This window comes from Notamacropus eugenii, chromosome 2, assembly GCF_028372415.1.
Source record: "Notamacropus eugenii isolate mMacEug1 chromosome 2, mMacEug1.pri_v2, whole genome shotgun sequence".
Taxonomy (NCBI): Eukaryota; Metazoa; Chordata; class Mammalia; order Diprotodontia; family Macropodidae; genus Notamacropus; species Notamacropus eugenii.
In genome coordinates this window covers 183,739,247-183,764,423 of record NC_092873.1, presented here as the reverse complement: position 1 = coordinate 183,764,423, position 25,177 = coordinate 183,739,247, and the positions used below count along the sequence as shown (strand labels likewise).

The 25,177-nt window shown below is 34.5% G+C and overlaps 1 protein-coding gene across 2 annotated transcripts in view; it reads left to right on the top strand.

Annotated features, from left to right (window-relative positions):
- HACE1 (HECT domain and ankyrin repeat containing E3 ubiquitin protein ligase 1) overlaps window positions 1–25,177 on the top strand; it is a 99,336-nt gene that overhangs the window by 22,930 nt on the left and 51,229 nt on the right. Inside the window, exons 7-11 of one of the 2 annotated variants that reach the window (XM_072642937.1) lie at window positions 9,407–9,489; window positions 14,614–14,710; window positions 14,884–14,985; window positions 15,674–15,780; window positions 21,723–21,969. In XM_072642937.1, the coding sequence (XP_072499038.1) occupies window positions 9,407–9,489; window positions 14,614–14,710; window positions 14,884–14,985; window positions 15,674–15,780; window positions 21,723–21,969 (636 nt within the window). The remainder of the gene's footprint in view (window positions 1–9,406; window positions 9,490–14,613; window positions 14,711–14,883; window positions 14,986–15,673; window positions 15,781–21,722; window positions 21,970–25,177) is intronic. The other variant, XM_072642938.1, reaches the window with a different exon arrangement.

The window sequence follows — 25,177 nt, the reverse complement described above, 5'->3', positions numbered from 1 at the left end:
ATTTAGAATCTTGTTAGGGTAGATTTAAGCTCATAAAATTTAAAAACAATTGTTAATTTGACAGTGGCATTATACATTGTTATTTTCAAGAGAATTATTACTGACTGCGTTTCTTATTGAAATTGCAGGCTTATTAAGGAACAATAAGGTTATTCCACTACATTCAGTCAGCTATATTGGTATCCATAACCATCCTCCAAACTTTTCATCCAGAGACTTACAGGGCAGTCATGTACACTTATTTGAATGCTTTTCCCAAAGCATTGCTTGGATTCAGCTTTGAGGCATAAAGGTAGGTTTGATTAATGTATTTCAGAATTTATTTTTAGGTTTAGAGAAAGGTCAGTTTTTCTGATCTAAGAGTTCTGTGTTGGCTGATCTGCAGTGATGGTAGTTTTTCCAAGTACTGTTATTTAACAGGACAAGTGAATACTGCTGTCAGTTACTGGATAATTAAGTAAATATACATTAGTTTTAGGGAGTCGGTTTTCTAGCCATTTGAAGTTTTTGTAGGTTGCTTTTAGAGAATGTGCAAAGTGTACTATCAGAAGTTTTACATTATTATGTCATATAATATTTTGCTTAAATTATTAAACTATAAGTTCCAGGGCAGGCAGGAACTTCATTTTACTTAACTTTGTATATCCTTCAGTGCCTAAAATAGTGCCTTATATGTAATACTCAATAAAAACTTGTTTGAATTGAATTAATGCATTTTTCTTTTTGGATTGTTTGTAATCATTTGCTAAAAGGAGTTTACTCTCCATTTAATCCTTTATTGTTTTAACGTTGCCCATTAACTTTTTTCAGTTTTGTTCCTTTGAATTTGGGTCTATGTATGTAAACTTGTCATTGGGTATTTTGCTTCTTGGCTAGCCTTTGACTTCAATTAAATGGCTTTGGAGATTGACCCAAGAACATACGAAATCCTTACCATTTTACAAAAGCAGGCTGAAAAAACATGAAGCCCTGTTGATGCATACAGCTGGTTGTGTCTTCCAAAGCAAATCCTTGAATCCAGATGGTCTACCTTTTTCCTCCCCAGATCCCTTTTTACCAGGTACCTACTTTTTAAGATTATAAGAAGAGAGATTTGTTGAGTAGAATGAGGAACTTTACCTGCTATTTGGAGGACCCTGAAACAAAGTTTAAAAATTTCTGGTAATTTTGGAACTGGGAAAATTTTTTTTATTAAAAAAGAAGTTATATAATACTAATTTTTAATGCCCTTTAGCAATTTAGTCTTCCCTATCTTTAAATATAAAATGTGCTTACATATATTATGCATACTTGTGTGTGTATATATACACATTTATGTGTATGTGTGCACATATGTAAGTTTACATACAAGATTACGCTTGGTATATTAAATTCTGAAGTATATTTTTTCAAGTGCTAATCGCAAATTTGTTAATTTACCTTTTTCAGTGTCCTTAAATATTTGTTATAAATGCATCTCCAAGTTTCTGGTCTTTGAATACTTTAGTCTATTTTAGTCTTTATCAATTTGAGAAGCAAGCAAAAGCTTACAGAATAAAAAGAATATCCTAATAAAACAGACATAATTTTTAGACCTTTTTAACCACTATGTTAAATGGATCATGGAAAATAATCATTTGCAGAAAAAGAATACAAATCCCCTCACTGAATGAAACCTTTTTTTGTCACGTTAAACTTTGTAAAATTGCTCTCACTATATAGGCCATCCACCTTGCCTGGAAAGTACTCATTCCTTACCTCTAATTCTTAGAATCCCTAGTTTCTTTAAAAGTTCTTCTGAAGTCTCACTTCCTGCATGAGTCTTTTCCTGATATCCCACAGTATCTTGTACTTCCCCTCCCCTAAATGACCTTATATTAATTCATATAATGCAGTCTTTTTGAGGGCAGAGACTTTCATTTTGGTGCTTAGACACTTAAGTGAATGCTTATTGGTTGAATTTTGAATTAGCTGTATATATGTGATCTGACCACCAATGTGTTAAAGCAGAAATCAAAATTAGCACAAAACTTTATGAAAGGAAAACATAAAAGATAAGACATGCCATTGAAACATAATTTTGACCAATGCCTGTAATTGTGATGAAAAATGATGTATGGTTTGAAGAAATGATATCGACGTATACATCCAGGTCATCATAATTTCATATAGAAGGTTAATTAGTAGAATCATTTGTCCAAGACCAAGATCCTAAAAAGTGTATTAAACAGGAAACACTTAGTTTCCAAGTAGGGGAGAGAGATGGTGGCCAAAGGCAACACTGGTTTAGAACATAAACTCCCTCGTTAAATCTTATGGGAGAGAATAATGGAAAATTGTGAGCAGAATTGCCTCATAAAGTAGAAAAGCAGTGGATGGTAAAAACTTTCAAGGAAGCCTAGAGTGAAGCTCAGCTATAAACAAAGTAATTTTGAGACCATTTAAAGGAAAACAGAAAGAACGTGGAAAAGATTGCCAAAGTTTTTTGTAAGAAACTTCATCATTGAGGACAGCAGAGCTATCACAATTGGACTCTAACATTACAGTTCCAAATATGGTTATACAAATGATAGAAATGGCATTTAAGAATAAAAAGAGGAAAAGTAGCTGGCTTAGATCAACTCTAATAAAGATCAGTTTGGAGGTGACACATTTGTGAGTGTTTGAGGGACATATTCACAGGTTATCAAATGTAGGGAAAGATACCAGAGGTCTGGAAAAAATCTTGAGTTAAAGTGATTGAGAAATTATTCACGTGTGTGTGTGTGCGCGTGCATGTGTGCACACATGCATGTGTGTGTGTGCCTGCTTTACCTTGTATATCACATTTTTATGCACATCATCTATGCATGTATATTGAGGACATTCTTTATGTGAGTAATAATAGGGAATGGGTAGACTTTACCAAATAATGTTCCACAGAGATCACATACATAAAACTGACTAGAAGATGTAGAGAATACAAGATTACCATGTGCTTATTGTTGACTTAAAAAAGAACTCTTTGATTCAGTAGAGCAAGATACTTTAATGATGTTTTCCATTCATATATCAGAATTATTCAGTAGTTTTGGAAAAAACATAACAGAGAAACTTATTAACCTTTTGATACCAGAGAAGTGATGAAACAAGGAAAAGGCATGGTATTGTCAAAGATGTTTGTAACTGTCAGAGGGGAGAACCAGTTCATAGTCCAAGTTAAAGAGGGAATTTTCTCTGGATGTTAAGATCTTCTAGGCTTTTTTTTTTTTGGTGGATGATAATGTTGATTAGACCTAAGCTGGGAAATTGCAGAACCTCCTAAAAGAGATCTGTTACATCAGTGGGGTCTCATGAGCTACACTGTTCATAATAATAGTCATTTACAAGTTTGAGTTGTAGTGGCTACCCTCTTTCAGGGAAAACTTTAATTTACCAGCATGGAGGTAGTTGGGAGAAGATGAGCCATGAAGAAACAGTGAGTGCTTCTAAAGGGGAAAGGGACAGTAAGCAAAAGATATATGAGCATTAGTTTGTCTTTTCTTCCATCAGTGGTTTGTCAGTGCCTGGAATTGTTTTGTTATTGTTGTTTCTGACTGCCTTTGTGCTTCATTATGACTGATCCTGTTTCATTGTGACCTTGAAGTATCCTTCAAATGTTTGACTTACTCAGACCAACAACTGCTGCAGTATATCTTACTAGTTGTGTGATCCTGGACAAGTCATTTAATCTATTTGCCTCACTTTCCTCAACTGTAAAATAGGAATCCTAATACTATTTAACTCCCAGGATTGTTGTGAGGATCAAATGAAATAATATTTGTAAAATGCTTAGCATAATGCCTGGCATGTAGTGGGTGTTTAAATTTATCTCCTGTCCCTTTCACCTGCCTTATTTTTAAAAATTTACTAAAAGCTTTTTTTCAGTTAACAAGCATTTTTCTCTCCTATTTGTTATCTCTTCCCTCTCCCTCTCCCTCAGAAAAAGGAGCAAACAAAACTTGTTGCAAATATTCATTGTCAATCAAAACAAACTGCCGTGTTGTCCATGTCCACAAATACGTCTTATTGTGAATATTTAGACCATCACCACTCTTTCAGAATCTTTTCCTTCACATTGTAGTCTGGGTGTATTGTTTTCCTTGTTTGCTCAGTTCATGTATCTTGACACATTATTTCGAATTCGTTGTATTCTTGTTTCTTACAGAACAATAACAGTCCATTAAAATCAGAGAAACCCTGTTTCTTTAGCCATATCACACCTGATGAAACTCATTAAAAAATCTTACCTTGTTTTTACAGAGATCCATTATTTCATTGGTGTTGACACTCTTTCCGTGATAGAACTGTAACTCTTCTTTGTACCTTACGGTGTAAACTATCTTCATGAGTTGTTGTTGCTAAGAAAATTAGTCACCTGGTGATTAGTCACCAGTATTCTGGTGACGATATTCTGCAAACTTAATCAGATTGCCTTTTGGCTAGTAGGCAGATAGGCCCTCCTTGGTTCATGGTCAAAACTTTTCCATCAGAAAGGACATGCCAGAGTTGACTCTTTGTTAGTGTAGCCTTTTTCTAAAAAATAAATTATTATTATCTTTCTTTTTTTATATCACATTTCCTATCTTTCTGAGAGCCATCCTTTAGAAGTATAAAAAGAGGAAAAAGAAACAGTTCACAAAAACTAACCAGCACATTAAAAGTCTGATGTTGCCGTTATTCCACATTCAAAGTTCCCGCACCTGTAATTTCATGACACTGTTTTAATATTTTTTTCTGTTTACATTGTTATAGTCATAGTATTTGTTGCTTTTCTGGTTTTTTGCTTACTTCACTTTATAGTTCATCAGAATTATCATATCTTATATTCCATTATAGTTATATATTATAATTTGCTTAACTGTTCCCCAAATCATTGGATGTCTATTTTGTTTCTAGTTCTTTGCTAAATATCTTGATGTATGTGGGGGTTTTTTTTTGTCATTACCTTTTTGGGGGTAGAGGCCAAGAAGTAGGATCTCTCGATTCATGTATATGCATGGATGTTTTATTTACTATCTTAGTACAAGTCCAAATTGCTTCGCCAAATGGATGGACTAATTAATTCACAGCTGTGCAAGTAGTGCATCAGTGTACCTGTTTTTATGCAACCTTGACATCATTAATTATTCCCATCTTTTGTTTTTTGCCAATTTAGTGGTGTGAAGTGATACCTCAGTGTTTGATTTGCATTTCTCTTTGGAGAATTCTTTCATATAGTTTGAAATTTTTCTTTTTGAGAGCTAATTGTTCATACCCTTCACTACTCGTCTTTCAAGGAGATGAGTTTTGGCCTTAATTATTGCTCTTAGTTTGTTATTTTGGGTTGTCATACCTTTGGAGAGATTTGATAAAAAATATTTTCCCCCCCAATTGACCACTTCCCTTCTTATCTTAGTTGCATTAATTCTGTTCAAGAAAAAGCTTTTCTTTATTCATATAATTGACAATTTTTTATTTTAACTTTTGTGATCATTCACCTCAGATTCTTTAGCATTCAGCCTTTAATAACAGTTATAAATCTTGTTCAATTCTGATTATTTTATATGATCTTCAATATTCAGGTCATATATCCATTTTGAGTTTATTTTGGCATATATTATAAGATGATGGTCTAAGCTTAATATCTGCTAGACTACTTTATAATTTTCCCAGCAATTTTTGTCAAATAATGAATTCTCAAAGTGATATGTATGTGTATATATATACATATGTTTTCTGATTTTTCTTCTGATTTTTTTCTTGTGTATTCTGAGCCACTGATTTACTTACCTATTTTTGACCAGACTCAAATAGTTTTGATGTCAACTATATTATAATGTGATTTGAAGTTTGTAAATGCTACTAAACCCTTCATTGGTGTAGCCTTTGAGCTTACTTCCATGCCCCAAATTTTGAAATAGGATTTCAGTAGAATGAATTTGTCAGCATCCCTCTAATAATGAGTCCTTTGTCTCACTCCCAAATCTGAGTCTTCCAAGAGTGTGCTATTCTAAGGTTTGTCACCATCACTCAGGAAAAGTAGTGTTTTAAAAAATGGGATCTTGCATCAGGATGCAGATTGGCATTTTGAAAAGCACTGACCCAAGTATAATTTAGTCACCTCTCTCCTTCCAGTTCAGTTCTGTTCCTAACTCAGTTTCCATTTGCAGTACTTATATCCTATATAAAAGTGCTAACATACACCTGATGACTCAAAGAATTGGTCACCCAACTGCATGTTCATCTGAAAATGGACATTTTTCATCCATTTGGTTCGTGATTTACATATGTTAGAAATTGTTAGTAAAGTCAAAATATGATTTAATCTTTGCAAATCAAATTTTTATGAACTCTTAAATTTTAGGAACAACCAGTTTTAGGAACAGCCAGGTTCCAATTACTTTCTATTTCCAAAAGTCTTTTGGTTACTATTACTGTTTTGAGCATTTTGAGGAAGCAGGAAAAAAACTAATTATTTTTCTATTTTCTACAATGATATGTATGTGCTCACTATTTTTTAAGTCAGAATTAGGATGTCAGGATCATCTCTATCAACATTTGGATAAGTCAGCAAAATAATGCCTGCAGAATACCATATCCTTCAGTTCCAAGATGAGTAAAGAGCTAGTAAAACAGTAGTTAGCTGTCCTTGATGAATTCAGGTCACTAGGCCCAGAAGAACTATATTCTAGGGTTTTTAAGGAACTGGCAGATATGATTACTGAAGTGAAATCACTTTGAAAGATCAGGTAGAACTGAAGAGGTGCTGTAGTATTGAAGAAATGCAAATTTATCAAGTAGATTTTTCAAAAAAGAGGCATGTAGTCTGTAAAAAGTTCAACTTTGATTTTAGCAAAGTTTTAGTATGTATTAATGAAGAAACAATTAGAAAATTTTAGAAGTGATGTTTGGAAATGACAAGCATAGTTTCACCAAGGAGCCCTCATGCCAGTCTAATCTAATTTCCTTTGTGGGCAGGGTTTAAATAGATGGGTAGGTAGGGCGACTTGTTTTTTTAGACAGTTTGCCTAGATTCCAGCAAAACATGTGATAAGGGCTCCTCTTTACTTTCCTAGCTTTATAAAGAGTGATTATCAAGTAGTAACTGTTGCTGTTTCCCACCCAGCCTGATGTCTTTCTTTTTCTTGGCATCGTTAAAGGGGCCATGCCCTGGCTACTTCTTAAAGTGTCCTATTCAGTAAATGGGCGTTGCCTCACCCTAAGTGAGTACCTGCAAAGACCTTGGCCTAAAGGGCTCAAGGTCTCCCAGTGCATCCTGGGTCATCTCCAGTCATCCTGATGAATATCTGATCACTGCATTCAGATGGCTCTGGAGGAGAAGTGAGGCTGGTGACCTGCTTAGCTCTCCCTCACTCAAAGCAAAGTCAAGTGCAAGTCATGTCATCATTTCTCTGATGGCATGGTCTTCTTTGGCAACAGACGAACACAGGATGAGATGGAGACATATGGACTAGAGAAGAGTATGTATGATTAGGTGGGTTCAGAAATGGTTGAATGTCTGTACCTAAGGGTAGTCATCAATTTTTTTATGTCAGTTTGGCAGGAAGTCTCTTGGAGCGCATCAGGGATTTTTTTGGCTATTTGCTATTCAATGTATATTTTTTAAAAATTATATCTTGTTTTGTTATTGGTTTTTGTTTTTACATTACATTTGTTTCTGAATATATCCTTTTTTCCTCCCTATTTTCCTACCCAGCAGGCCATCTCATAACAAAAATTTAGAAAGAAAGAAAAAAGCACGTCAGCCAAACTTATTAACTCACTGACATTGTTTGACAGCGTATTTACTATTCCACCTCTGTAGTCTGCCACCTCTGCAATGAAGGGAGGGAGTTTCATTTTCTCAGCTTTTTCTAGTGCTTAGTTTGGTTTGTTACAATTATATAACATTAAATTTTATTTCTTCATTTTGTTTTTTTATTTGCATTGTTATAGTCGTTATGTATATTTCTTATTTGGTCCATTAGTTTATACAGGTCTTCCCATGTTTCTTTTTATTCTTATATTCATCATTTTATATATTACAGTAATAACATTATAATCATATACCACAAATTGTTTAACCTTCGCCTAGTTGATAAGCATCTGTCAATAACTTGGACAAATTTATAAACGGTAGGCTCCTGAAGTTTTCAAATGGCAGAAAGTAAAGAGTATAGTTGCCTCACAGAGTAGTAGTGATGATCAAGTTGTTAACATGTAAAATACTCTCAACATTTTAAAGTGATATGCTAGCAAATTTTGTTATTATCATTATCATTGTCATCATAGCTAAAGTAATGCATGACAGTCATGATCCAAAAAGACTTTGACAGGGCTAGAAAGTTGTGCCAATTCCAAGATAAAATAAAAAGAGAATAAGTATAAAGTCATACATTTAAAGTAATGTTATGTTGTAAATTAGTATTTCAGTGAGATGTATAAAAATAGCAATTTCTGTGGAAAAAGTTTTGAGGGTTTTAATAGATTTTACAAAAATATGCCTACCAGAAAAGCTAATGTGATCTTCTTTGGCTACTTTAAAGAGAAGCCTGATATCTAATGCAAAAGAGTCCTACTTGGCTGTGCCCAGATCAGACCACATCAGGAGTATTCAGTTGTGGCTACCACATTTAGGAAGGACATTGATAGGCTGGAGAAGATCCAGATGATGGTGAGAAGGATAGTGGAGGATCAGTTGAGCAGTGTTCACTGTGGAGAAAAAGAGTGAAATCTGAAACTTGATATAAGGCAAAGCTTCCCAGTAATCAGAACTATACAGAAGTGAAATGGGTTGCCTTGCTCAGTGCCTAGACTAGTGCTCTGCTTATAGTAGGTGCTTAATAAATACTTTGAGCTCATGCCTTCTATCTCACTAGAATCCTTCAAGTAAAGACTGGATGACTGTTTGTTGAGGGGATATCATAGAAGGGATTCTTGTGTAAGTATGAGTTGGTCTAGAATTTCTTAAATTGTGGATTTCTTTAAGCTCTTCTTTAAAGTGCTGAAGGGGTCACAAATGGAAGAAGTTTAAGAAGCCCTGGTCTAGATGGCCTCTGAGATCCCTTCCTATCCTGTGATCTTTATATTGCGTTTGGGAATCCATGCTGTTAGGGTCATGTTATATACATGTCTTCTGTTACCTCCTACAGTAAATGCCACCATGTATGGACTTAGACTGTTTTAGCTAATACAGAATTCTTCACTAGAGTGAATTATGTTATAGTGAGGCTTTGGTAGATTACTGCTGAATATGAGAAATTTTAAAGGTGGGTTTTTAAAAAACATGTAAATACAATTAAATTTTAGGAATTTTTTGAATGTGAATAAGATTTTGCTTTTATCTATTGCAGTTGGTTATATAAATTAAAAATGGTATACTTTTTTTCTCTAGCTTTATTTTGATTCTTTATTTTTTTCCCTTCAGACAGTGCAGTGCTTGCTAGACAGTGGTGCTGATATTAATAGACCAAATGTGTCTGGAGCTACCCCACTGTATTTTGCTTGCAGGTATGGTATTTTATTTTTAAAAATAATTCTTAAGGACAATATATGACAGTAAGAAAAAATATGAGACAAAGCTTCAAATAAATTTTATTTTGTATTAAATACTGTGTACTTTTTGTGCAGTATATACCTTGTGACTAGCATGCTTGGCTGAAAGAGAATATTACATTCTCATTCTTCACAAAATATCTTAATTAAGTCATCTACATTTTCTGGAAAACAGTTTTCTCTTTACAGTTTCCCCTTTTTTGTTCTGCCCCATAGCATCTTTGGTTAATTAGATAATTATTTGTAATAATCTCAAAACATATTTTCCTCAAGTATTGTCCTCTGCAAACAATACTTTTGTTACAAATATTAATGATTGTTGCAGTGATAATCTAGTTTATCCTATATTCTTTGTTGAAATTTAAAGTGTTTTCTTTACATGCATATAATCAAGTAAAAAATATGCCATTGTGGAAAGAACACAGAATTGGGAATTAGAAAACCTGAGTTCTAGCCCAGGCTTTGCTTTTTTCTATCTAATGTGACCTTGGGCAAGTTATTTGGCCTTTGGCTCTGTTTCCTTAAGCTTCATTGCTCATTTATCTCTATAAAATGAAGGAGAGTTGGACCAGATATTCTCTATATTTTTGCTTTCTGTAAGTTAGAAACATAGTGTGATAGTGAGTAATGACTGGTAGAAGCACTCTGTCATTCTGTACAGCAGTCAAGTAGTCCTGTTTTGGAAACTATCTGCTTCAGTGTCACTTCCCTAATATTTTTTTTCCCCTTCACAGCTATTTTGGACAAACCTTTGTGGTCTGATCATTCATATTCAAATAGCCCTCCTCTTATGGGTGTTGGTATTTCCTTTGCCTGTGTATATCACAGTCTTTCAAGACCCTTTTGTCTTTCCTGTTTGATTCTTATCTATGTTTTTCCTTAAGTTCTCTAGGGAAGGTGCATTGGAGACATTTCCTTAGTCTTTTAAGTACTTTGTGGCTACTAGTGCATTGCTTTGGCTGTCTACCTGTTATTGCTTGCTTTAACTACCTGATTGACACACCTCTTCTATTTGACCATGCATGTTCTTGATAATTTTTTTATACCATTTCTTCCAAGCAAGTTATTGGTAATATACTGTAGCCTACCAATACCCACTTTTATCTTTCCATTGCCTTTTATATTATAACTGATATATCATTTCCATCATAGTCAGTCTCTTACATGTACACTTTTTTTTTTGACTTAACATCCTTGTCCAAGTTTGTCTAACTCTGGTTTAACTTTTATCTATCTCAAGGAAATTCTATATTGACCTCACTAAAAATGACTAATCTTGGGGAAGCCCAAGAAATACCCAAGTTCTGCAAAGATCCTGTTTATGTTCTTATTTTCTTCTTTGTCTGTTAACAGAGCATCTTACTTTTCTCCTTTCAAAGAATTTATAAGAATATAATTCTATAAAATCATTTTGATTAGATTGAATCAGTTTCTCCTGGTGTAAGGTTAAGAGCTTTTTGGTTTATATCTTCTGGACCACAGTCTTGTCAGAATGCAGCATGGCATATCTCCTTTTCTAGAAATTTGTATGCCTAGAATTTTGTTTCTGATTCTTAAGGATTATTTTTCTTGGTCTTACAGTTTTGGGTCATTTTATGCATTGTTTCTGTTATTCATTGTTATGGTATTTTATAACCCTTTAGAAATAAAGCATTGTGATATCACATTGTCAAGCATTGGGAAATATTTCTGGGATCTTTTGTTATGTAATAAGTTCATCATTTTGGAAGGGAGATAGAAATGGAACAACAATTTCATTTGTTGTCAGTCCCTTTAACAGTGTCTAAAGTGCTGGAATTCCCACCAACCGTCATATATATTTTCTTAAGAGTAAGTTAAATTTGCAGACAAATTATAGAGTTGTAAAATGATAAATGTGGACTGAAAATAAGTTAAAATTGAGAGGTGCTTCAAGAATATTTTACAAGATATGCATAATTATTGATTTTTTTCAAGCATCTCACTAGTGGCAACCAAGGAAGTTTCTTGAAGTGTATGATACTTTGCATATTTTTCTTGACTGCCCAAACTCTCACCTTTTAAAAAATTCTTTTTAATCTTCAGATTACTGCTTGTTTTCTATAATATAAAATATTATAATTTTGCATAATAACCATGCTAATTACTATGTACTTATGTCTATCCATAAGCATAATGTTTCTAAGGGATTTAGGAATCCCCATCTTTTCATTTGTGAGTTGAGATCCAGAAAGGTGAACTTACTTGGGTAGAGTCCTTCAGGTAGAGTAACAGGGCTGCAGTTGCCATCTAAGCCTTTGATTCTAAATCCAGTACTCTTTTATTATGCTAGGCTGCTTCATCATGCTTCTTCTATTGTCCTCATTCTCTGAATCGTAGAGCCTAAAATTTAGAATCATCGTATTAAAATTTGTCCTTTACAGAATTGATTTCCGTCCTGTAGACTTAGACTTTTCTCCTGTCATTGTTCAGTCATTCAGTCGTGTCCGACTCTTCATTGACCCTGTGGGCCAGGAAACTGGAGTGGTTTGTCATTTCCTTCTCCATCGTACTGCTTGCTTAATGCTGAGTTCTGCAATCATTGCCACTATTAAGTGACATTGCAGAAGTTATACTTTGTTTCTACTTCATTTTGTTTCCCAAGACATAACACTTCATATCCTTTATGAACTCAGCATGTTTTCTATTCTAAAATTATATTCATTGATTAACTGACTCTTAGATTCTGCCCTCTAAAGTTGGAGTCATTCCATTGATAAGCAAACACTAGCTATAACTGTCTTAAGATGTCTGCTTAGTGCAAAACAACTCCTCTGAGACAGAGAAGGAACTTAGTAAGCCAAGCAGTCCTTGCAAGATGGAAGGGCCCAAAAGACCAACCAGGAAGTATTAGAAGCTTTTGCTTGTTTGTTGTTCTGCTTATTGAACAAAGGATAGTCAAAAAAATTACTGCATAACTCTAAGGTATCTTAAAAAAGTCTAGCATTTATATGTGCTGTGACTCAATTGACAGATTAAATTACTTTGACTAGGAAAGGTTAATCTACACATACAATGTTAGAATTATTTTATTCTAAAAAAATTTTAGCATGTGTTCTGATGCTCAGACTTAGAAAGCTATTACTCCATTTTATGCAGTCCTTGCTTCCTACTACCACTTTCAAGCTATTCTAACCCTAATTGCCATCCTTGTTGCAGTTGTCTACTCACCTATAAGCCCTATTCTAGCCCAAATTCATATTTGGCTTATGTTCGTTTTCTCCACTTCCATCTCTTGTGATCATCTTTGTGGACTTTAGTATTTACATTGATGCCCCCCCACCCTTTTCCCCAACAAAAAAAAGGAAACAAAAACCCCAAAACACATGATCTTGATTTTTTTCCAGGTTTCTCAACTAAAATACCCTCATTTTCCATCTTACTTCAGCGATGGTGACACCTTAGAATTTACCATTTCCCAAAATTGTATTTCATTTAAGATCTGGAACTTTGCAATTTTATCTCTTTTACCTTACACATACTCTTTGCTTTTATTGTGACTTTTGGTCTCTTAATACATTCTGCTAATTTATCTTCCACACCCTTGTTTCACTCATTTCCATGCTATCCTTGTCTCCATGTTAACCACTTGACTATTACACTAGCTTATATCTTCAAATGCCTTGCCGCTTTGACCTTGCATTGTTTCCATCCTATAATTCATCATCCTTGGGAAATTTATACCATCTATTTTCTCTGTTCCTGCCCTAGGGTTGTTGACCATTTCTGGAGAAAAATCATTAAATTGAACTAATTTCACCTACATCAAATTTGTTATATAACCATAACTGACTTCCTTGCTGCTTGAAAACATTTCCATTTCTTCCTTATTGTTTCCCTTTCATTTCCCAAAGCATCTGTGATTTTCTTCACTGAGAAGATCGAGGACATCTGATATATATGTTATTCAGCACTTTCCTTCGTTCTTTGATTTAGCAGCATTGTCACCTACTTTCTCTTTTTTATTTCAAGTAACAGAAGAATATAATCAGTTTCCTTTGTTATCTGATGTATTTTATTTTATGCATTTGAAAACATTATCCTCAGAAGGGTCCATAGCCTTCACCAGACTGCCAGAATTTTCCATGATACAAAAAAGGCTAAGAACCCTGCCCCAGAGACTGACGTTTTCTTAAAATCATTAGTTTTTAATGTCACTTTTAGATTTTTATAGTCTGCTTAAAGGAGTAACTGCTTATCAAGATCTCTGGAATGTGATGGTAGCCATTTCCAAGCTAGCATTGTATCAGCAGATGATACAGCAGAGACCATCTAGTTCCCAGTTCCATTAGAAGAACTCAGTAAGCATTTATTAATTGCCTGCTGCGTGCCAGACACTGTTGAGTTGGGAAGATCCAAAGATAGGCAAAAGACAGTTCCTGTACTCAAAGAGCTCTCAGTCTAATGGCAAGCAAACAAATATGTACAGACAAGCTACCTATAGGATAAATAAATTAACAGAGGGAAGGTACTGGAATTAAGAGGGATTAGGACAGGCTTCTTGTAAAAAATGAGATTCTATTTGGGACGGAAGGAAGACAGGAGGTAGAGATGAAGGAGAACATTTCAGGCATGAGGGACAACCGAAAATGACCATAGCTGAGAAATGAAGTGTCTTGTAAGGAGGCAAGTGTCACTTATTTGTAGGGAGAAGAAAGAGGGAGGAGACAAGAGAAGAGGGCCCAGAACATAGCCCTGTAGGATATTGAGGGTGAGAGGGCATGACCTGGATGAGGGTTCAGCAAAGGAGAATGAAAAGTCAAATAGGTAGGAGAAAATGGTGCTTACAAAACTGAGAGAGAAAAGAGTATAAAGAAAGCCTTAGAGAATGATTTACAATGTCAGCTGATTACAAATTAAATTTTCCATATTAATTGACTGTTCACATGTCTTAGTGATGGGGTGGCCTAGGATTGGGAAAGTCTGGCAGCTTCTTTTGAGGAGCAAGAAATGAAGATCGAACTGGGCTTTTTTGGACTATCAGACATTAATAATTCATAATAAGTAAAGACTTTAAGTATAAAAGAATACATTCTAGTATTGACTCTATGTTTTATACAGTCATGGCCAGAGAGACACAGCACAGATTCTTCTTTTACGAGGAGCAAAATATCTGCCAGATAAAAATGGAGTAACCCCTCTGGATTTGTGTGTACAGGTATGAGATTTTCTGTATTATCCTTACACACTTCATCATAGAATGTGAGATGAATACTGTTTACTTTTTTCCTCTATGTGGAAGGTCAGGTCTAAACATTTTTGTTGTGTGAAGTATATATATTTTACAAGAAGTTTCACTTTTAAAGTTTATTTTTACGTATTGTTTTCTAGGGTGGCTATGGAGAGACTTGTGAAGTATTAATTCAGTATCACCCTAGGCTTTTCCAGACAATTATTCAAATGACACAGAATGAAGACCTTCGAGAAAATATGGTAACAGTAAATTTTTTTTAAAAGTATGTGCATATGCTACTTTGTTAAATTTTTAGGCAAGATTTTATAGATATCTTCCATGGCATAACTTCTGTGAAGTTCAAGTATCCAGTAATGTGCTGTGCTGCCAGTTTTAGACAAGTATGAGTTAGATTTCATCCAGTGATTTCGTAGTGTTTTAGGTCTGTGCGCGCTTGTGTCTTTGGCCTTTCTATAAGATAAACTATAAGTTACACAAGGTAACTACATTACAGGTTCTCTATTCAAGTTTGTTTCTGTTGTCAGGCCTGATGTGCACTGGCTTTGTAATTTCTTCCTTCCTGTTGTAACTGTATGCTTTGGTAAACTGCAGAACTTAAAATTCAGCTAATTTCATAAAGTTGCTGCACTTTTTCATGATGTACTCAGAATATGGTGCTGCTGTCTTCCTGTTCTGAAAAGTGAGGGCAGTAGGCAGAGAGATTACCATTAGCATTACTGTGTGACTCTGGGCGAAGGAATTATCAAAGGGTAAATAACTTACTTCTTGAGCTTTTGAACTGGGAAAGAGAAATTATCTGTGGAAAATTTCATTTCAGAAAACTGTCTTCTAGCCTAGCTTTTAAATGAGTAGCTGACTGATTACCAGAGAATTTGTATGTATTACTGTAATGTTAATTTACATTTTTGAAATTTTTAAAACATTCAGTTGCGACAAGTTTTGGAGCATTTATCTCAGCAGAGTGAAAACCAGTACCTAAAGATTCTGACAAGTCTTGCTGAAGTTGCTACAACAAATGGTCATAAACTTCTTAGGTAAGAATTTGAAAATGCAAACAAGTCAACAGGAAACTTTACCTCTTGGGTTGATCTGTTTTAGGGCCATTTCTCTAAGAACTATTACACCTTTTTGGATACTGTCTGGTAACAAGATGTTATAATATACTGACCAAATATTAATGTTTAGTAAAATCAGATGTGATAGGACAGTGAAGCACTGAAACTAATCGCATTTTGTTTAAAAGGGTAGCTTCAGATTTCTTATGTGAGTAGATTTGAGCATACGTTTATAACATTTCACAAAACATTTACCAGAATTGCCAATGAAACAGTAATTCATACCAAGAAAACATGAGAAATAATATAGAAATATCTACCACTAACATGAACAAAAATTACAGTTGTGAGAATTTTCAATGTAACTTCTGGGTCTGTGTGAACTTGCCACCCCTGAAAGGTATACCCTTCTGTACATTCTTTGAGAGTACTGTTTACAAGACTTCATGAGCTTAGTGACCCATCACAAATTCAAAATAAACCTGGAGGCCAAGTTAATTCTCTTTACTGCACCTTATTGACCTGCAAAAAGCTTTTTTTAAATCAAGGAATGCTACTACTATATTTTCAAGTTTGGAGTAAGAAAACTTGAAAAGAGTTGTTTCTAAGGTGTCATTCTTTTTTTTTGTCCATGGTTAGTTCCAACTTTATTCACTTCATCAACAATAAACATTTGTTAAGTGCCTGACATCTAAAAGAAGCTGTGTTGGGAACTGGACGTATAAAAACATCACAGACACTGCTTTCAAAATTCTTAGACTGCATTGAGTGAAAAGGCCCAAATTTACCCAAATAATTATGCTACTTGGAGGAGTGAGATAAAAGCAGAATGGGGCAAGGGTTCAGAACAAATTGCAGTGAGAAACTTGAAGATGGCGAGATGCTTTTCACGTGCATGGTCAAGGTAGACTTCATGGTGGAAGTGGCACTTGAATTGAACTTTGAAGGAAGGAAAAGTTTTTAGTTGATGGAGATGGGAGAGTATTCATTTCAGGCGTAATGGACAATATGAGCAAAGGCATAGAGATAGGAGAGGGAGGGATGAAAGTGGGGGACAGAATAGTCCAGATCTTGACTGGAACATAAAAGTCCATGATGAAGAGCAATGTGAAAAATTGAATTTTCAGGGTAGGTTGGAGCCAGATTATAGAATGCTTTGAATTCCAGGAGCAGGTGATTAATTATTTGTCAGGCAAATGAAGAGCCTGTAGTTTTTGAATATCTAGGCATAATATGGAGTCATAGGATCTTGAAATCAAAAGGGAATGAAGTATTCACATAATCCAAAATGTGTAAATATCCCATACAACAGTGCTGTCAAAGTCAAATACAAACAGGGGACCACTAAGCTGTACCTAAGAATCCCTGTGGTTTGCGTATTGACTCAGTTTTAAAATGTAATATTATCTGTGTTTTATTGTATTTTTATTTATTTTCTTAAATATTGCCCAATTACATTTTAATCTGGTTTGGGCAGCACTTGGGAATATTTGAGTATTTGATACCTCTGCCCTGCAACATCTTTGGCAAGTGGTTTTATCCACTTTCTGCGTGAATACTTTCAATTATAGGTAGTTCAGAACCTCATAAGACAATCCATGTTGCCTTTGGAGGGCTTTAATCATTAGTAAGCTTTGACTTGTATTGGCCTGAAATCTGCCCTTCTGTCACTTTGACCAATTATTCCTGGTTTTGCCCTTTAGAATCAAAAGAAAAAAGTTTACAAGATAGCTGTCAGATACTTGATACTTATCTTTTCTGAAATTTCTTCAAGCTGAATGTTCCCAGTTAGAAACCAAATTTGAATTACCTGTCATCCTGTTGAGGTTCCTTCCCCCCCATCCCTTCCCCTCAACAGTGAATAGAAAACTGTAAAATAAGTCTAGAAAGGTAGGTGGAAACCAGATTGTATCAGGCCTAGCATGGCCAAAGCAAGTATTTTTATTTTATTTTGTAATTCATCAGGAACCACTTAAGATTTTGAGTAGAGGAATCAGGACTATGTCTTAGATTATTTTTGGAGCCATATGGCGAATGAATTTGAAGAGGTTTAGGACTGGAAGCAGAAAGATCATTGAGGAGGTCATTATAGTCTAAATGAGAAGAGATGATGGCCTGCAGGTGTTCTTTAAATAGACCATCTCTTCTCTTCCTGTAACTCCAGCCTTGAATAAGTTCCTGATCAATACTCAATACTTACCTATGTTTTTATGACTATCTTATTGAATTCTTTGCCTCCCAGTATTTTTTTTTCCTTCTACCTTCATTGCCAACTCTGTCATCCATTCCTTTTATTGAAATTAAAACCCAGTTTGCAGGGCTTTTAATTTATACTTTCAGACCAGAACTACAGCCTCCATTTCTTTTCTGAATTTCTTCATATTTCCTCTTCTTTGTCAGTAATCAGTAAAGTGTTTATCAAGTTCCTACTATGTACCAGTCACTATACTAAGATACAAAGAAAGGCAAAAAGATAGTTCCTTCCCTCAAGGAGATCACAATTTAATAGGGGGGACAACATGCAAACAACTATGTATAAAGAAGATATATTTAGGATAAATTGGAGATAATCAAGAAGAGAGCTAGCATTAAGGGGTTTTGGGAAAGCCTTCTTGTAGAAGATAGGATTTTAGCTTGCACTAGAAGGAAGACAGGGAAAGGAGGAGTGAGAGAATTCGAAGCATGAGGGACGACCTTTGAAAATGCCTGGAATCAGCAAGTGTAGAGTGTCTTGTAAGGACCAGCAAGGAGGCTTGCTTATAGCACCCAAGGCCATTGTAAGGTCAGAGCAGACAACGGAACATATAGCAGAGATTTTAAGATGATAGAAATGACAGGAGTTGTCAGTTGGTTGGGTGTGGGGAGTGAGTAAGAGTGAGAAGTTGAGGGTGACACCTATGTTATGAACCTGGTTGACTGGTAGGATGTAAAGGAGATAAGCATTTTTATAGTGCTTACCAAGTACCAGGCGCTGTGCTGAGCCCCTTTGACAAACATTATCTTATTTAATTCTCAGAACAAAGCTATGAGGTAGTTGCTACTTTTATCTATGTTTACAGTTGAAATAGGCATACAGAGGTTAAATGACTAGCTCATTAAATAGAACTCAGATCTTCCTGACTCCAGGCCCCAGTGCTCTAGTCACTGTTTCTCCAGCTGTCTATACCCTTAAAAGTAAGAGGGACATTTTGAAAAGAGGAGGGTTTGGGGTGGGAGAAGAGATGAGTTCAATTTTAACATGTTTAGTTTAAAATGTCTATGGCACATTGAGTTTTATAGGTCCATTTGGCAGCAGGGAACTCCAGACTGCAGGTCAGAGAGGTTAGGGCAGGGTAAGTATATTTGAAAATCATTAGCATAGAAATGATAATTAAGTTCATAGGAACTGATAAGATTATGAAGTGCAGTAGTATAGAAGAAAATGGAAAGAGGGCCCAGGATAGAGCCCTGGGGGGACACAAATGATAAGTGTGACCTGGATGTAGTTGTAACAAAGCAAGTTGAGAAAGAGTGGTCAAATATGTTGGGATTATATGGAACCAGGATTGAACCGTGTCCTGGAAACCTAGATTAGAGAGAAGAGACTCGAGGAGAAGGGTGATTGATAGCATCGAAGGCTTCAGGGGTTGAGAAGGATGAGAATTGACAAGGCAATTAGACTTGGCAATTAAGACGTTATTAGTAATTTTGGATAGAGTAGTTTTGGTTGAATGATGAAATGAGAAGCCAGAGTCAAGAAATAATGAAGAAAGGAAGTGGAGACACATCCTGTAGATGACCTCATCAAGGATTGTAACCCCAAAAAGGAGAGAGGTGGGACAATACCTAGTGGCAATGGCTAGATCTAGTGAGGGTTTTTTCAGGATGGAGATAGGTTGGGAAAAATTGGAGATAAGTAAGAGAACTGAGAATGGTAATTGGGTCCATCTGTTGGAGACAATAGGATGGAATGAGATCACTTTTGCTTGTAGAGGGTTTTGCCTTGGCAAGGAAAAGGAAGGGTCACCTCTTACTGTGAAATAGGGGTGAAGGTGCAGATAGTGGCAGAAGGCATTTTGAGTGATATGAGACACTTGATTCACTGTTTACCAAATAATTTCCTTCCTTTTAGGCTGTATACTTTGCCTGGAAGACCATTTGAATCCTACTTTACCAGTCTTACTTTCAGAAAACACCCTCCTAAAATCTTAGCTGGGCAGGTGCCTATCAATAAGTAGATAAACATTCTATTTACCTTGCTTCCACTTTAAATTTATAACTTGTCTCTATCTCATTCTCTGCAATAAATAGCCTTGTATATAATCAAACACGTGCTTTTTATTTTTGTTCTCTCTTTGTCCTTTTGTTCATTTTTCCTTTTTATTTTTGTCCATTTTTGCTTGTAAATTTCTTCAGGGAGGTGAGAGAACCTTAAAGAGATTGAGTTAGATAGGAATGGCTCATTCCCTGAAATGTTCTTGCCTCCTCTGAATGTCCATAATTATTGTCTTTATGATTCATTGATAATTAATATGTCCTCATTTTAATATTTTTTCCTGTAGCTTTTTAACATATTGTTTAAGATGTTTTATGTAACTTTTTGCATGCTTATATTTTTGTGTTATAAACTGTGAAAACTCCCTAAGGGCAAGTTTTTAAATTCATCTATTCAAAATTTAGAAGGATTCTCTGTTGGTGAAGGGATTAAGCATACCATTGAAATCAGATCCTTGATGTATTGAAGTGTGTTTTGAAAAATTATTGGTACATCACTAGGAAAGCAAATACTTTATTATCTGGCACCCAACAAACCAGAAGACAGCAACTCAATGGGAATCTTATACTAAAAAGTGTCAGAAGACGTTGAAATGCAGCAAAAAAGAAGATTTTCTTGAAGAGGCTAAAGTAACTTGGGAATAGGCTGATTCAGCTTCTGATATAATTACATTTTGAGAAAAGTACTTAGGCTTCCTAGGAGATGGCACAATTTTGCATTCTGCCTTTAGGCAAAGAGCCAAGATAAGATAGTTGCTATTAGTGATTTATATGTCTGTGACACTGCTTTTAGGATGTGTCATAAGGAATAATTCAGATTGAGTCCATTTCCTGTACCTTTTACAGCTATATGTAGTATTTTAGTGATCCTTTGATTTGTCCCCTTCATTCAAGCAGATCATATCTTTCACTGTTTAGCAGATAGTGTTCATGAATTTCTTGGCCCTCAAAGATGAATCACCTTTTGGCTCCCTTCTAGTGATGAGCCTTTTCAAACCTAGCTAGAATGATCCTTAGACAAGAGTTACAAATTCTGTGACTGGTACCTTACTGTAAGCCTTTCTGTGTTTTGAGAGCATCTGTTAGAGGTTGTTTATCACTGATATTGCTTTAAAAATTGAGATTTCTCTTCTTATGACAATGTTATGCTGGAGAAGGACCTTACAATGATTGGTACACTTATAATTGATATGCACAGTGATCATTATGAGGCACTGAAAATCCTGCAATGCCATCTGAGTTATCATAAATATGTTGCAGATTAATAGGATCTTGTGGGTTGATCTAAGAACCTAATTTCCATATATGGATTCGTTTGTAAACAGCTCACAGAAAAGCAAACTTTTTAGGTTACAAAAATATACCTAGGTACGTAAATAAACCACTCCATAGGAGCAAATGTTTATATATTTAATTCTTTATTAATTTGTTTTCAAAAACTCTTTTGAACATTGGTAATTTGGGTGTGTAGCATATTGAATAATTCTGTGTCAACTAGAACACTCAATTTCTTCATTATATCAAGGGATAAGGAAGATTTTGTTGCATTTAGATTAAATGAAATGGGTAGTCAGACCGCAGGATAGATGAAAATCTTTAAAAATAAATCTGGAGCTACAGATTTATTTTAATGCATCTAATGTGTTCTATATTACTTTTCCTTTCAGCTTGTCTAGCAATTATGAAGCACAAATGAAGAGTCTCTTAAGGATTGTGAGGATGTTTTGTCATGTCTTTCGAATTGGCCCATCCTCTCCCAATAATGGAATTGATATGGGCTACAATGGGAATAAAACTCCAAGAAGTCAGGTGTTCAAGGTCAGAAAAGTATATGACGTTGTTAGGAAGATAGACGTTAAAGAGATGAATTTCACAAAGCATGCATTCTTTAATCAGAACCCTCATGAACAGGACGTAAGTTTGGTTCATACCCATATCTGTTTTTAAGTTAGGTATGCCTTTTCCCTTTCACCTTTAACTATTCATCGCTCAGATTTAATTGGTGAGCTTTGTTTTTCTTTTTTCTTAAGAATTAAATCTTTTAATATCTTTTATTATATAGGTAATATTGCTTACTTCAGTTATGTTTTACTATCACATTATAAACACATAGAATTTAAAATCTATTTTTACTGAAATTGAAATTATTAAAAAGAAAATGAAGGATGTTTTCTTTGTCCACTTTTATGTTTTACATTTCTTATTATTAGGAAGAGGAAAGTATGTTCTTTTCAATTTGATATTTCTACACTAAAATGTATTTCCTATGATGTGTCCCAGTCAATTATTTAGTGCACATTTTATGCATTAAAAAAACAGCAAGATGTAACTCTCCAATTTGGTTTTGATTTAATATTACTTGCTAGAATGACTTCAGTGAAAAATTGTTGAGTTATTTTCCTAAAACATTTTGTATTACTTCAGCTTCTCCTCATATACTGGCATTTGCATGGGTGGAATCCTTGGCAGAAAGATTCTATATAAAAATCCAAGGTAGTATTACCCCTTCAGTGCTAACTTTAAATTGTAACTTAAGAGGTAACAGAACAAATAATGGCCTTGAAGTGATGTTGTTAATGCCTCTGTTTTGGCTTTTTATTTTTGCCTGTATAAGTAAGCAAGAATTTGAAGGAAAAAATTTGTTTCACATGACTAAGTAACAATTCATCTATCTGTCTGTCTGTCTGTCTGTCTGTCTGTCTATCTATCTATCTATCTATCTATCTATCTATCTATCTATCTATCTATCTCTCTCTCTCTCTCTCTCTGTCTATCTATTTACAAGTTACCTTTAAAATATATGTCCATATATATATATTTTACATATATATGTAAAATATATATATGATAATTTGTTTGAAGTTTCTTTGGAGCATAAATATGATTTTTTTTCAACTTGAGGAATGCTTAAGGGTTTAATTCTTAAATTATTTTATATTAAGGTTGCAAAATATGTTAAGTGAAATAAACTATGTTTTACAGAATTTTTGTAACAAAATAACGTTATTCACAGCATTATTATATTGGGAACAAATAGACATTTGCTAAAAATAATATCCTAGCATTTTATATTATCCTAGCATTATATATTAGTAGAAATTAGGTCCTTTCATACTTAGGATGGTTATAATGGCTTTTAGGAGGTTTTTTTTAACCTATTTTCTTTTTCTTGTTTTGGTTTTGCTGTGGCTTTACTGTGCCCTCTGCTGGAAGAAAGTGGTCAAACATTTCTTAATTCAGATTTTCATATCACATTCTTTCTTTGAAAAGAATATAATTTGATTAGTAGTAACAAATTGATTTCCTTATCATGTTGAAGCCAAATTCCTGATCCAAAAAATTTTGTTGAAATTTGTTGTAAGTATAGCATAGCGAGTTTCTCTTTTGTTCCATGATATCACATATGATCCGTCTCTTAAACACAGTGCCTGGCACATTGTAGATGCTTAATAAATGCTTATTGATTTATCGGCCCTTTTTGTTTCTTGGCTCCCTTGAGAAAGAACTAGGTTATTGATTTGATTTTATTCTTACACTTGTTTTAGTATTCTTCAGTTTTGTCTTGCTAATAAGGTATTTTTGATATTTGATTAAGCCTAAGTCTATAACATTCTTAACACTTTTGTCAGAAAATTACATACCTACTAAGCAAGCTTTTAAGTGGCATTTGTCCTTTAGGTTCAGTTTTTCTGCTTAAGATACCGATAAAAGTAGAAAAGAGACCAGCCTTTTTTTCCCCTCTTTTTTTTCAGGGGCTTTTAAATTATCTTTTGCATCTCTTTTTCTTTCTCTGTGCTTTTTATTCTATACCATTTGTAACTGTGTATACTGTACTTTTGTTTATGTATCATTTTTTGCACTATGCATAATTATTCTTGCTTCTGAATATGTTCTCTATCTTAAATTTTAGACCTTTCTGTTGACATAACTGTCAGGCCATACTTCTGTTTATTTTTAATATGAACAGTTGTTAACGTAAATAGTAAGTTTTAAAGAACTGATTGCCTTTCCATGCTTTTAATCTCGTCTCTCAACAAATCTTCAAAGGGCAGCAAATTTGACCTTTTTCATGTGTGTTGGAATTGGATGTATGAGAGGAGTCTAGGATATTGTGGTACTGTGGCTGCTGGGTGGGGCAGATTTCTCATTGACATTGGATTGAAAAATGATATATTTTTATTAGGAGACATTTCTAAGTGCCACACCTTTTTGTTTTTCATGGCTAAAAAAAGGTCTCTTAAATTTAATGTTAAGAATTGTTTGCCTAGTGTCTTAAGATACATTGGAATGGTGATAGATTGACAGGATTTAGGGTATAAGAAAGAGTTTGAGGATTAGACTTTTCAGGTAATGATATGTATTTTTGTACATTTTAAAATGTGGTTGTTTCCTGTTTATGGGATTGTTACTTAGACATAAAGAAATTCATAGGCATGTTTAAGTTTTTTTTTTTCTCACCATGATTCTGTCATCAGAATGAAAGTATGTGACATCTGCCTGAGAATACTTAGGGTCACAGTGGGTTTTCAGAATATCATGTTAATAACTCTGAACTGTAGTGGTTACGAGCTTTCATTATCCTGCCAGATCACTTGATGCACTGCCAGCTTATGTCTTAAAATTGCCATTTAAGATTGCTATAGGTCTGCCATCCTTCAGTTTACACCAACTAGTTTCAGATTGCAACAGTCTTGTTAATGAATTAGAAACAAATCCCACAGTAAAGTTTTGAGACTGCTGATAATATCATTTAGCTAACCACTGGTTGATAACACTATTCTTTGGAACTGTTTATGACTAGTAATAACATTTTGCGCAGATAGTTTTATAGAACAAATTAATAACATTAGATGAATTATGCCTGTATTTTGCATATAATTTTGAAAGGTTGCTTACCTACTTTTATACTTTAAAGATCTTTAGTTTCTTTCATTGATCTGGCTACTAACTCCCCTGCTTGCAATTTCTATGTAGTTTCCTAGGTGAACTGTAATGATTACTGCACCAAACACTGGCCAACCTGATGATGCCTTTTTGAAACTGACTGTGCTGTTTTTTAGATAATAGTTAATGAGTTGGCAGTTGGGTCCAGACTTTATAGCTTTCTCGGGTCTGCACTACA